General features: G+C 43.6%; 1 protein-coding gene across 5 annotated transcripts in view; it reads right to left on the bottom strand.

Moving 5' to 3' along the window:
- KCNIP2 (potassium voltage-gated channel interacting protein 2) overlaps positions 1 to 13449 on the bottom strand; it is a 106507-nt gene that overhangs the window by 4584 nt on the left and 88474 nt on the right. For 3 of the 5 annotated variants that reach the window (XM_082223466.1, XM_082223465.1, XM_082223464.1), the window contains exons 2-5: positions 3502 to 3626; positions 2389 to 2458; positions 1758 to 1828; positions 105 to 212 (exon numbers count right to left, since the gene is read on the bottom strand). In XM_082223466.1, coding sequence (XP_082079592.1) covers positions 105 to 212; positions 1758 to 1828; positions 2389 to 2458; positions 3502 to 3626 — 374 coding nt within the window. Of the gene's footprint in view, positions 1 to 104; positions 213 to 1757; positions 1829 to 2388; positions 2459 to 3501; positions 3627 to 4853; positions 4957 to 13449 lie in introns of all 5 variants that reach the window. The other 2 variants (XM_082223463.1, XM_082223467.1) reach the window with 1 other exon arrangement.

Below are 13449 nucleotides of genomic sequence, written 5' to 3'. Positions count from 1 at the left end.
CAGAACTTGATTGTGGGCTGAAGGAGATTCCTAAGAAAGTGGACAACAAGCAGGAGAGCCCAGTATCTTCTGGTACCATTGACTCCATCTCCCTCTATATGTACCTCTTTGGTGATACAGCCATCTTTGTTCAGGTCATAGAGGTTGAAGGCCCAGTTGAGCCGATCATCTATAGTACCACGTAGAATAATGGATAAGCCAGCCACAAAATCCTGCAGGGGAATGAAAAAGAAAAAGGCTGGGGTGGGGTGAAGAAACAATCAAGTCTAGCTCAAGTGCCATGAAGGCTTGAGATTTAAGCAAAGCAGATTCTGGGATGTGGAGGGGACCCAATGGCAACAAACTGCAAAGAGCAACTCACAGAGTAAAAAAAAACCCACCTGGGGAAAGAATTACTGAGAATCTGATTGTGGGGAGCCTATGACTCTCCAAATGCTGCTGGACTACAACTCCTATCATCCCATCCCATTGGCCAAGCTGCCTGGGGCTGATCAGAACTGGAATCCCAACAACATTGACTTAAGAGCTTTCCTGCTGATCTTCCTGCTTCAACCTTCATGATTATTTTTTGACAACAGAATTTGAAATTAGAACAAGAGAAAATGGTGAAGTATTCTCAGGCAATCTGTCAGCATAACATTTATTCATTCATTCATTTAAATTTGTTTCCATTAGGGCAGCCATTCCATTGGCTTTATTTAAGTGTGTAGACTGAGGAAGTTTCAGATATCTAGTACATAATTACTTTATATTTTTTAACTTATTGCTACCCGCCCTAAGCTTCCGGGGTTTGAATCTTGAAGTAAAAAGATCTACAGAGTGTACTTGAGAGGAGACAAATATAAATACACACAAATGAAAGTTCACAAAACTTTTGGGAAAATCAATAGGCAAGAGAGTGATAAAAGTACACAATTTAAACACCTGAAAAACTGCACACAGGTGAGCAGTGGTGGAGGGACTGTGTGTTCCATCTCTCTCTTGCACTCAGTATAGAAACCAAGTAGGCTGTAAGAAGAGGGAAGTGCCCTTCTCTGCTTAGAAATGCTGTGGGCTGCTGGAGAAACAATATTGTAAGCCTGCTTTTTGTGGGCTTGTTTGCAATGCTAGAAGCACTGTTTTTATTCTGTGAAACACCCAGTCAAGGTTTGTTATAAAAGTTGCTCTATAAATAACATACCACGGAATTAAAAGATGCCTGCTTCTTGGGAGAAAAGCAATGACAAACCTAGACAGCATCTTAAAAAGCAGAGACAGCACCTTGCCAACAAAGGTCCGTATAGTTAAAGCTATGGTTTTTCCAGTAGTGATGTATGGAAGTGAGAGCTGGACCATAAAGAAGGCTGATTGCCGAAGAATTGATGCTTTTGAATTATGGTGCTGGAGGAGACTCTTGAGAGTCCCATGGACTGCAAGAGGATCAAACCTATCCATTTTTAAGGAAATCAGCCCTGAGTGCTCACTGGCAGGACAGATTCTGAAGCTGAGACTCCAATACTTTGGCCACCTTATGAGAAGAGAAGACTCCCTGGAAAAGACCCTGATGTTGGGAAAGATGGAGGGCACAAGGAGAAGGGGACGACAGAGGACGAGATGGTTGGACAGTGTTCTCGAAGCTACAAACATGAGTCTGACCAAACTGCGGGAGGCAGTGGAAGACAGGAGTGCCTGGCATGCTCTGGTCCATGGGGTCACGAAAAGTCGGACACAACTAAACGACTAAACAACAACAAAAATAACTGCATGTAGAATCTTACCTCAAAACTGACTGAGCCATCATGGTCGGTGTCAAATGCGTTGAAAAGGAAAGTTGCATATGTACTGGAATCTGAAAAGAAGTGCATCACAGTAAATGATTAGGAGGCCTTTTACCAGATGTCAACAAACCAACCGAATCGCAGGCAGAGAACAACCAGAGAAAGTGACTATAGCTGCAGCTTTTGAAAATACTTTATCAAGTGCCAGGAAATTATTGTTGCTTCCCCTTAGACATAGATATCTTATTTATTTATGGCAATATTTATTGTCTGCCCTTCTCTAATATAGTATACTCAAGGCAGCTTACAAATAAAAACATATTATCATGATAAAGAACAGTCCTGGCACTTAACAAGAAAAGCCTGCTCAAGTAAAATGGTCTTAAAAGCCTGTTTAAAATTGAGCAAAGAGGAAGCCATATTTAACTACAAAGATGTGTCATGGACCGTTCTCTTGGGCAAGAAGCTGTGCTTGGCACAGCAGGCAGGGAAGCTATGGGCAGCTGAAGATGACTGTGCCAAGGCCCTCAAGAATATATCCCAAATTATTTCTAGCAGCCGCCAAGCCACTCACTGTCCTTATCTGGCCTCCCAGTTCCTCCAAAAGATCTCAGCTGGGAGTGGCACTCACCTCCCTGTGGGAAGAATTGTGAGTAGATCTGCTTGAAGCTGTCTTCATTAACAATGCCACTAGGGCACTCCTGTCAAATGGAAAAGTGCAGACAAGTTCACCTTGGAAGAGCTAGTCTAAACAATATGCCAGGGTAGGGCCAGTGTGGTGAGGTGTGTCATCAAAGAGGACTTTGAGGAGCTGACTCTCATAACCAATGACAGAAAGCAGATCACCTCCTAGGGGAAAACTTGAGCAGTGTCTCTCAGGCTGCAGGTGATCCCACTGTACACGGCTCTCTCTCTCTCTCTCTCTCTCTCTCTCTGTGTGTGTGTGTGTGTAAGCACGTAAGTAAAACAAATGCTTCTGAAAGCAGAAAGCAGCATTACCTTATTATCTACTGGTGGTTACACTTGAGATAATATAGGAAGAAATTCCAATCAGAGTGCAGAATGTAGCCAGTAAGATATAGCAAGAGGGGGCTATTGTGTAGGGTGCCTCCCCAGGCTCAGAGGAAGTCATAGCATGTAGCTGGATTCTTCTGGCATCCAAACATCACAAAGAAAATCCCTCTGTGCTTTGGAGGCATCCATTACTGGCCTAGCAGGGATGAGTGGTTCAAAAGCAGAAAGAAGCATGCCACCCCATGTCGAAGTGCTGGTGCAATTTCATTTATATGAGAATTAGTGGTGTGTGCTGCTCTTAAGGGGGAAATATGTGTGTGTGTGTGTGTGTGTGTGTGTGTGTGAGAGAGAGAGAGAGAGAGAGAGAGAGAGAGAGAGCGCGCTTACTGGAGCCATACAAGAAGTCTGACGCTCCATCTTTGTTCCTGAGTAATGGGAAGCACTTTGGCTGGGCAGTGTGTTAGAAGTGCCTGCCTATAGTCACAAAAGAGGATTTCATTATAGTTACAGTTTTTGTGACTGTGAGTAAGTTACAAATTGCAAATTTGATGTGTAGTGAGTGGATGTTTTAAAATATGCTCTCTTCAACAATATGGAAAATGATAGTCTCTTTCTTTCTATCCAAAAGTTTTGTACTTGTTTTTTTTAAAGCCTAGTATAGGGAAAATAAATGGCCCCCAAGCAAGCTTGTAAGTGCACCAGCAGCAAGGGGAGTTTCTTTCCAACTCACATTCTTGAAGCCTCGGTACAAGACCTGCAGCTCCTTGCGGGTGAACTTGGTTTGCTCCTGCAGCTGATCCAGGCCCTCGGGCCGATGACAAACAGTGGAGAGCTCAAACTCATCTTCTACACTGTCTGCAAGAAAAGAAAGAGCTTCAAAAGTATAGCATGGACAGAACCAAAGCATCCCACCTGCATTCCTTGAATTAATTTTTTTCAAAGTGAGGTGTTGAATTTCCTTTCCCACCCTGCATTGGCACAAATAGACCCATCTCATGTGCATGTACTCTGTGGAACTACCTTTAGATGCAAGATCTCACACCTGGATTACAGCCAGAAATCAAGTGCTGCAGTATCATCCTGGCCTAGAGGAGGTTTAGAGAGCTTTGGTCAATTCAGGATAGAGCCCTGTTTGTGAAATGCATTAATACCCCCCTCCCAATACTGCATCAAGGGAAACGATAAGTATTAAATTCAGATCAATTTGGATAGGAACCAGAGATAAGAGTTGATTTACACCATCTTCCATGGACACAGGCTGTGAACAGTGTTATGCACTCCTCACTTCAATGCACATTGAGAAGACCAGGGTCAGTACTACCAGGTTTACTTTCCTTTGGAAGAAAGAAATGCTTGTGGCATTTTTGTATTTTCTGTTGACTTACTGATATACAAGCAGAGATAATGGAAGTAGAAAAATTCTTATGAAAAGCAGCAGAACCACTAATGCTGCTTTGGATTCAAAAACATGTTAGTTGCTAGGTAGGCAAATTCATAATGTCAGGCCCATTCACCATAATCAAGGAAACCAAACTCTTAACAGCATCAAATAAGTGACAGAGGCATTGACTGAGGCAGAAGCAGGTTTTAATTGGAACCACACACAAACTCAACCCAAACACACTATTATAAGTAATCAATCAATGAGATGCATCGGCTGTTGTCATGATGGCTGCATATATTGCCTCCACATACAACCTGCCCTCTCCAGTGTTCTAGGACAAAATCCCCACCTTGCTGTCCTTTGTCTTCCTATTCATTTTGAGCTCTGTCAACTGGAGTAGAAAGCTGGAGAAGACAGCTATTCCAGACACAAGTTCATCCACAAAGCAGCCATATACAATTAGCGGCTTGAGGCAGAGAGCCTACATTTTGTCTCCTCTATTCCCTTTTGTCCCTGCCTACATCACTCTCACAGTCCTTTTATAATACACTGCTTTGGATTGGTGTTTGAGAAAAGTGGCATACAAGTATTTTATATAAATACTATACAGAAGGAATCCCTTCTCCCACTTCCCCTGCTCCTGGGAGTTAATGATGTCACAGAACAGAGAAGACACACAGAGAGGGATAAAGTGTCACTTGCTTTCGCTGATTGAGGGGATGGATTTGGGCTGACGGCAGCAGGGCAGCAGCTTGAGGAACCGCTGCTTCAGGGCTTTTTTAGCGTGGCCAGGTGGGTTGCCTGCAAAGAAATGACAGTTGCCAACCAGGAGAAGCATTAACATATGATGGCACCCTTTGTTCCACCCACACCCGATGCCTAAGCACCAGCCACAACAGACATGGTATGGATCGGAAAGACAGTCATGCATAGCTTCAATGCAACAGGGAAATGGATCCAGCACTGTCACAGTACACCCAACAATGACTCACAACTCTTCTAAAGCACATGCATGCTCCACTGAGCATCAGTTGGGTACGAAGAAGGGATGGGGAACCTGTGGCCCTTTAGATGTTGTTGGACTCTCATCAACCACTGGCCATGCTGACTACAACTTATAGAACCTCGAGTCCAACAACATCTGGAGGTCCACAAGTTTTCTGTGCCTGACCCAAAGGAAGCTGCAACACCGGGAGGGCCAAAGAAACTGCATCCAGGTGTTTAAGTGTGCACTCTTTGCCCCAAGAAATCAGCTGCTCCAATAAATGAGTGACATGGCATTTTCCAGCATGATACCCTGGATGGCTGTATCATGATGTGCAGCTCAGTCAGTATCACATGATCTTAGGATCATGGTTTTGAGCCACATGTTGGGCAAAAGATTCTTCATTACAGGGAAGTTGACTAGATGACTCTCCTGGTCCCTTTGAACTCTACAATTCTATTATTCTAAATGAGAGTTAGATCTAGTAGCTCAGAGCAGGTGAATGAGGGCTTTAGGCTCCACCCTTAGCTCTCAGGAGAAAATGGCTGGGAGTAAAGATGTGCACCTTCCTCTTCCTGCCTCTAGGAAAGCAGCAGAGCCTGCGTGGAGAAGGAAGTTCCTGTAAGAATGGTCAGCATTTTAAGACAAATGAGGTATAAAGCTGAGCTGTACAAATGAAAACATAACATGCGGTTGCAGCCCACAGAGGATGAGGACTAAATGAAGGGTGCAGATATAGAATGTGTGCAAAAACAGATAGGCAGGTTGGATGAAAGGCAGCTGTAAAGGTTGGCATGGTTGCCATCTTATTGCGAAAAAAACCTTTTTATGCACCTTGGTAAAAATGGCTTGGAAGAAAATGTCATTCTACAGCACACCAAAATTCATCTCTTTTTACAAAAAGGATAAACACTTTCCCCTTGATAAAATAGTTTTTCAACTATTGCAGTCCGGCTGTAACTGATCCTTGCCTTTTGTGTGTTGGGTATCAGTTGCCTTGTTCTCTGAGCTTTGCAGGTCTCCCCATCATCATTGCAAATGTGGGACCAGAAATGTCTTGTTTCCCCTCCATTCATCAACAAAATCTCTTAAATAAGACTAAGGCCACAACTCCTAAGACTGCAAACTCTTACCTGGGAGTAAGCCCCACTGAACTCAGTGGGACTTACTTCTGATTAGACATGTAGCATTACACTTTAAGTGCAGGGCTGTACCCAACAAAGTCATTCTAAGAGCAGACTCATTAAAAGCAATGGACTTGACTAACTTAAATCCATTGATTTAAATGGCTCTTCCTTGAGTATGACTTAGTTGGATACATTCCAAAGTTATCAGGATGCAAGTTGTGCTGAACTCAGAGAGAGTAAATATACTCTAGCTCAGGCCACTGAGCACTTAAAGGTAAAGGGACCCCTGACCATTAGGTCCAGTCATGACCGACTCTGGGGTTGCAGCGCTCATCTTGCTTTATTGGCCGAGGGAGCCGGTGTGCAGCTTCCGGGTCATGTGGCCAGCATGACTAAGCCGCTTCTGGCAAACCAGAGCAGTGCACAGAAACGCCGTTTACCTTCCCACCGGAGCGGTACCTATTTATCTACTTGCACTTTGATGTGCTTTCGAACTGCTAGGTGGGCAGGAGCTGGGACCGAGCAACGGGAGCTCACCCCGTTGCAGGGATTTGAACTACTGACCTTCTGATCGGCAAGCCCTAGGCTCTGTGGTTTAACCCACAGCGCTTAGTTCTGGGGTTTTTCCAGCTCTCTTTATCAATAAATTTATATATCACCTTTAACTTTATTTATTTATTTTGTAATTAATTAACTAGCTAGCACTTAAGCACACCTACCTATTTGAGGGCTGTGGAGGGAAGATCCCTGAGGCCAGGGAACGGAGTATCTAAAATGAACCTGCCCCATTGTTAAGAGGCTCTGCTCTGAGTGCTGCCAGAAGTGTGGTGAGTGGTGATAGGGAAGACAGGGCTTTCCCAGTGAATTCACCCGTGTAATGTGGAATACACTTCCCAGGGACACTTTGCTGGCACCAACTCTCATTGTCTTTTTGATGCCCGGTGAAGATATTCCCGTACTTGACTACTAATGGATACTTAATTTCTGCCATTTCTCACTTTATTGCTGGATTTATTGGTGATTTTATTTGCTATGTTATTGTTTTGTCTGATTTCAGTTGTTTTATTATTCTTTCACCTGGATGTTTTGGCCAAGCAGCAGCCTAATTTTTGATAGGAGAAGATATGAAAGCAGATCATTTCATACTTGTCTCAAGAATGCATGAGAATAGTTTTTTACCAGGGTTGTTGCACTGATTGCCCTCCAGATGCTGTTGGAATCTATTTCTTATTAACTCCAGCCAGCATGTTCAATTGTTGGGGATGATGGGAGTTGTAGTCCAGCAGCACACACCAGGATACTTACTTGTGGGGGTAATGGGACAAAAATTTAAAGGCATTATTTCCTCTAGCCTCAGTTATACTAGATTGCTACTGAGGCCAGTAGATATCAGATAAACTCACCTTTTATTGCCCAGAAATGAATTTTTTTTAGCACCATTGTAATATTAATTCCTATTTACTTCCTCGGGTCAATTTAAATGTTGCTGCTTTTAAGCTTGTGTACAAGTGTGTGTGCATGCATGACTCATGACTGCAAGGATGTTCTGAGCATTATAGAAAAGAAGTGGCAATGACTGACAAATGGAGACAAACAGGAATAGCTAGAGAGATGAGCAATACAGGAGAAATGAGAGACACCATGACCCAGACAGCCAAGCAGTTAGGGACATTTGCCTCAGACCAGACCAGGTCAGGTGCAAAGACACTTCCAGGAAGGAAGGGAACCCAAACCACCAAACCCACAGCAGCACTTTTCAGTAAGAACACTGAGAACACAGCAGTCAAACATGCACTTAAAAGGAAAGATGGTTTGGGGAAGCAATAAAGTTGTTTATTTGCTCTCCTGGCTTTGGGCATTTTGTTTCAGCACATGCTCTTTGGGCAGCTTTGAATAGTGCCATAGATAATAATTTCACAAGGAAGAGTAACTTTAAAAGGTAGTCACTCACTTTCTCACACACACTTTCCCCCCTCTGCTGTATGATCCACTGAACATAGCACACCTATAAAGACTGCAAAAGGACATGGGAGTTTTGCACAACATGAAAGCTACATACTCCATCTTTTTCACAAAACACCCACTAGGGAGGCTGGGGAACATTTGCTCCAGTTGATGACCACATAGATTTATGATCGTGCTCTACAGAAAATAGCCTCTAGATGCACAATAAATAATAAATCAGCCCAGGAAGCAAGTATATCTTTATCCTGAGCAACTTGCTCCAGATCATACACACTGCCTCTCTTGCCAGTAGAGTGTATTTTTATTTCTCATGGAAGACTAATCTCACTATTGTGAATAGAGGTCGGATCCACTTCTATCTGTGCCTTGCCCCCCACTTCTCATTGGTTGTTGTGGATCCTGAACTGTATAAAAAACTTTCACGTCTTGCTTCAATTCTAACCTGAAGCACAGGCTTAGTCTCCACAGAACTAAACTAAATCATCCTTTCAGGATGAACACAAACAAGTCATATGAATAACACTGCCCAGTGTTGTATCATCCAATTTCACCACAGCTCTCTGAACAAGCTTAAAGGAAGCTGGGATGAAAACACCAGAATTCACTACAAGAGACCAAAAGGAACAAAGTCTATGCAAGTACCTGCACACAGGGCTACATATGAATTAGCATTGGCTTCAATAACTGATTCCAATAAAAAGGAGCTCCCACAACTACCAGAAGAGCCCTATACACAGGACAGAGGCAATCCCTATACACAGGAGAGAGGCAGAATGCATTGTTGTGGTCGCATTAAGGCCTGTCCCCGAAATGCAACTCACCCCAGAAAATGTCAGATAGGTAAGCAAATTTAAAGCTAAATTGGCAGCATTTCATATAGAGCTGAAATAAGCCACAGAAGAAGGACAATTAGCTCAGAGTCCTCTGTTGAAAGTCAAAAATGAGGGTGCTACAGAACACTTTAAATGATTGTGTGCACCTATCTGCTGGAAGGAGAAGGAAGGATGCAGACTTCTAGACCTTGGGGAAAAGTACACAGCAAATTTTGGAGCTGTCCTTGGTGCCTACTCTCACTGCAATTTCATTTTCCCATTTAAAACATCCAGGGAAGCCAAATCAAACAACTTCTCCCTCCTCACTCAGAAACAACTAACACCAAAAGATATATAAAGCTGTAATAAAGCAAAACTTAAACACAGTTCTTTGCAAAATTAGGCACAATCCATATAATGAATAAAAACTTGAATATGTATGATGTCCCTCCAGCTACCAGGTGGAGCTAATATATAGCAATTCCAACTGAGTGAGAGAAATTTAGAAAGGAAGAAGAGTAATGGTTGAATTGGAACAAAAGAAAAATGCATGGCTCTAAGTGCAGAACTAAACATTGCTTCACCAATTATATATCTGTAGTCCCACAATCAGGAGATATAAGAATAACCTAAACTATTCTCACAGCTGGTGATATCCATGCCCTAGTAAGATCCAGATTCAGCTACTGTAACAAGCTGTAGATTGGGCCGCCTTTGAAGACCACTCAGAAACTTCCATTGGTTCAGAATATGGCATCTGGATTATTGACCGGTACTAGCTGATTAGAAGAAATCTCACCAGTATTAAAAAGAGACTCATTCGCTTCCAATTTGTTCTTCTGTATAATTCAAGACACTGATTTTGACCTATAAATTCCCATACGGCTTGGAACCAGGATATCTAATCTGAAGGCTCATGTGCTGCCATGAGACTCTGCCCCAGTCTTTAAGATCCCCCTCAAAAGCCCCCCTTTGCATGTCACTGTGAGGTGGGTGCTGCTGCAGAGTAGAACCTTTGGTTAATAGAACCCTGCTTGTGGAATTCTTTCCTCAGGGGCACTTACCAGGCACTGATTTCCTTTGCCTGACTGGTGCTGTACAGGTGTTTTGGACTGCAACTCCCTCCATCCCCAGACAGCACAGGTTGCAAGAAAGAATCTTTGCAGTATCTTTGCAGTATTCCATTATTAACCTTCCTCCATGAAAGTCGCTGGCCATTCAGAAAAAGCCATATTTCTGCCTCTGCTGCTTTGGTTTACTATACTTTTTTTTTCTGGAACGGATCTTAGAGAGACTGGAACACCAGGAGATATAATTAAATAACTAAGGCATAGAGCCGTCAACATGGATAATGACTTGTAGTTGGCATTTCCCTGTTGCTCTGCAGTGAACTAACAGGTGGTGGCAGCTCAGAGGCCTTTTAAGAGCTGCAGGAGATGTCCTATATATTCTTTTACAATGCTAGATGTAGCCTAAGGGAAAGTGCAGAAGGAGATAATTTCATGTTCCAAAGGAGTGTGGCACCACTGACAACATGGACAATGTACTTATTGGAAGAGCTGCCATGACAGGGAGGTACATGGCAGCCAGTGGATTGCCAAGATTAGCAACTAGAACCAGGCTTGCTACTATTTCCCCTAAGGTGGGTGCAGAGGACGAGGAAGACAAACCTGCTGCTGAGAGGCTGATAAGACCAGAACAGATTTCAATCTCAGAGTAAGCAAAAGGGAACAGACCGAGGATGTGTAGACACCATCCTATATTAATATTCTCAGCATTATTTTGGCTCTTCAGCACCAAGCTCAGTGTTTTTGATAAGGGCCGATACCATCATTACGGTGAAAACTCCCCTTCTGAGTGAGCAGGATGGAGAGATCTCAAAGACGATTTGCTGTTCTTGCAACATTTGCTGGTTCATGTATTCTATAGTACATAATTTGAAGGGGGTATGTTTGGCCAGTGGCGTAGCGTGGGGGTGCAGGGGGGGCCGACCGCACCGGGCGCAACATCTGGGGGTTAGGGGGCGCAAATCCACGGGTTAGGGGGCGCAAATCCACGGGTTAGGGGGCGCAAATTACTTGCCTTGCCCCGGGTGCTGACAACCCACGCTACGCCACTGTGTTTGGCAAGCTTAGACTCTCAACTGTCCCCTAGAAGATAAGAGCCTAGGGAATATAGGAAGCTGCCTTATACTGAGTTATACTGCCTTATACCTTGGTCAGTCTAGCTCAGTACTGTCTACACTGACAGGCAGAGGCTCTCCCAGGTTTCAGGCACTGGACGTTCTCAGCTCCACCTGGAGATATGGGGGATTGAACTTGGGACCTTCTGCATGCAAAGCAGATGCTCTGCCATTGTGCCACAGCTCAGAGTCCCTCTTGTCCAGGATTTCACAACAGATGCCACAAGAGGAAGCTGTTGCTCATGATGCAGCACGACATACCCAGAAGCTCCACAGATAATCTGGTAGGAACATGTTTAAGGAAACTGTGAGCATGCAAGCTGAATTTTATGCCACATGGGCAACATGGAGTCTTCAGGTCTACTTACTCAAAAAAATGGATGGGTTATATTGGGGGGGCTCTGGTTTGAGGTTACCTATCACTACCCTTATTCACATTTTCATCCCACAGACAGTTCTCAGGATCCACAACTGAGCCCATCCATCCCAGTGTGGGTAATCAACTCATCAATTTCAATCTGCACTTTTGCCCAACATCCATCTCAGACTAGATTATGTGTGAATATTCCCTGGCCAGGCTTTTATCTCCTCCTCCGCTCCCTTTCCAAGCTGTCACATTCCCTTGCCCCACTCTGAGGCCTCCGTTTCCTGCCAACTGCTCTTCTGAATTATTGATGCCGGTACTTCAGGAGCCATAATCAATAACGCCAGCTTTTTCATCCTCCCCATCACCCCCACCCAGTTAAAAAGGCTCAGAAGAGCAGCAGCCTTTGGGCCACCAATGAGTCAGCACCTTTGTGGGTTTGTGGAGAGTAGTAAAGATGGTGCTCTAAAGAACCGTGGGTTTCCAGGATGACTCTCCCAACACCATTAGTCCCTGGCATGGCAGGCCTGTGATGATGCAGCAAGGCTTCAAAGCAGATGGCACCACCTCTCCAAACTACTAGGGGACACCACATTCCACCTTGAAGGGCCATGAATATGCCAAGGTTGTTAAGGGAGGGAGTTACTGGCATCGTGGGATATAAATAGCACTCAGAGAAAGCGTATACACCAAAGACGGGGACAACATCCTATCTGATGGCTCTAGAGCATGTGCAGACCATCTAGTTGCATGGGGTACTGGCAGGAACAAAGGGAAAAGCAAGCTGAGAATATAAGGGGCAGCCTGCCACCATTTCTATGTGTCTCCTTTTCTGGATACATCCTTAAACTTATATGTAAATAAAGCACTCTTTTCACTGCTCCCCACCCCCAATGCTAAGAAGTAGACTCATGTCGCTTGTAGGCTCAGTGATGTCTTTCTAAGCAAATGATGTCAAACCGCACATTGTGAAACACCAGTCATAAAGTCTGCACACATAACACTGTTTCACAGCATGAATGAAATACAGAAGATGTGCACCAGCACATCTATACATTCAAAGGCGGTAGAAAAGTCCTCCCCCTCCATTTTTTTATTTTGAAATAATAATGATCATCCTTGGTATTAGGTAGCACTTTAGAAGTCTTCAGAACACTCTGCATATACACTGTATTGTAATACAACAGTCATGTAAGGTAGGTCAGTGATATAATCTCCATATTTTATACAAGGAGGTAGATGACGCTGAGAGAGGGAGGGTTGCCTAAGGCCACCCTTAAGACTTCACAGCAGAGACAAGATATGAAACGGGATCTTTCAGTTTTGCAGCTCTCTCTACCAGATGCACATTATCCATTTTCTATACATTTTAGTATAGAAAATTTTTCAGACATAAAAGGAGAGGCCATCACCTTCCGAGTTTTCTTGCCTTCAACACTTATGCCATCAACATCAGCTGCAATCCCTGGTACCATCCAATGCATGTGTGTTGCACAAAATACGTGTCAGGGTATCCATGAAGCCAAAATACACTAAGTTCATGACAGAGGCAATCAGAATGAAGTTCAAGTCCATAACTGTTCCCAGTCAGCCATCATTATGTTATGTCCAACATCTTGTGCCCATTTAATCAAAGCAGATTTCACCGTTTCATCCTGTGTATTCCATTTCAACAGCAAGTTATACATCCTTGACAAAATCTTAGTTTTGGGTTCTAACAGTTCTGTTTCTAATTTTGATTTTTCCACCTGGAATCCAATTTTCTTGTCCAAATTGTATGCCTCCATTATCTGATAATAATGAAGCCAGTCTCGCACTTTATTTTTTAATTTCTCAAAACTCTGCAATTTCAGTTTATC

The sequence above is a fragment of the Podarcis vaucheri genome (genome assembly GCF_965113315.1).
Source record: "Podarcis vaucheri genome assembly, chromosome: 5".
NCBI classification, from domain to species: Eukaryota; Metazoa; Chordata; class Lepidosauria; order Squamata; family Lacertidae; genus Podarcis; species Podarcis vaucheri.
The sequence above is the reverse complement of the archived record's forward strand: the minus strand, read 5'-3'. Positions and strand labels throughout refer to the sequence as shown.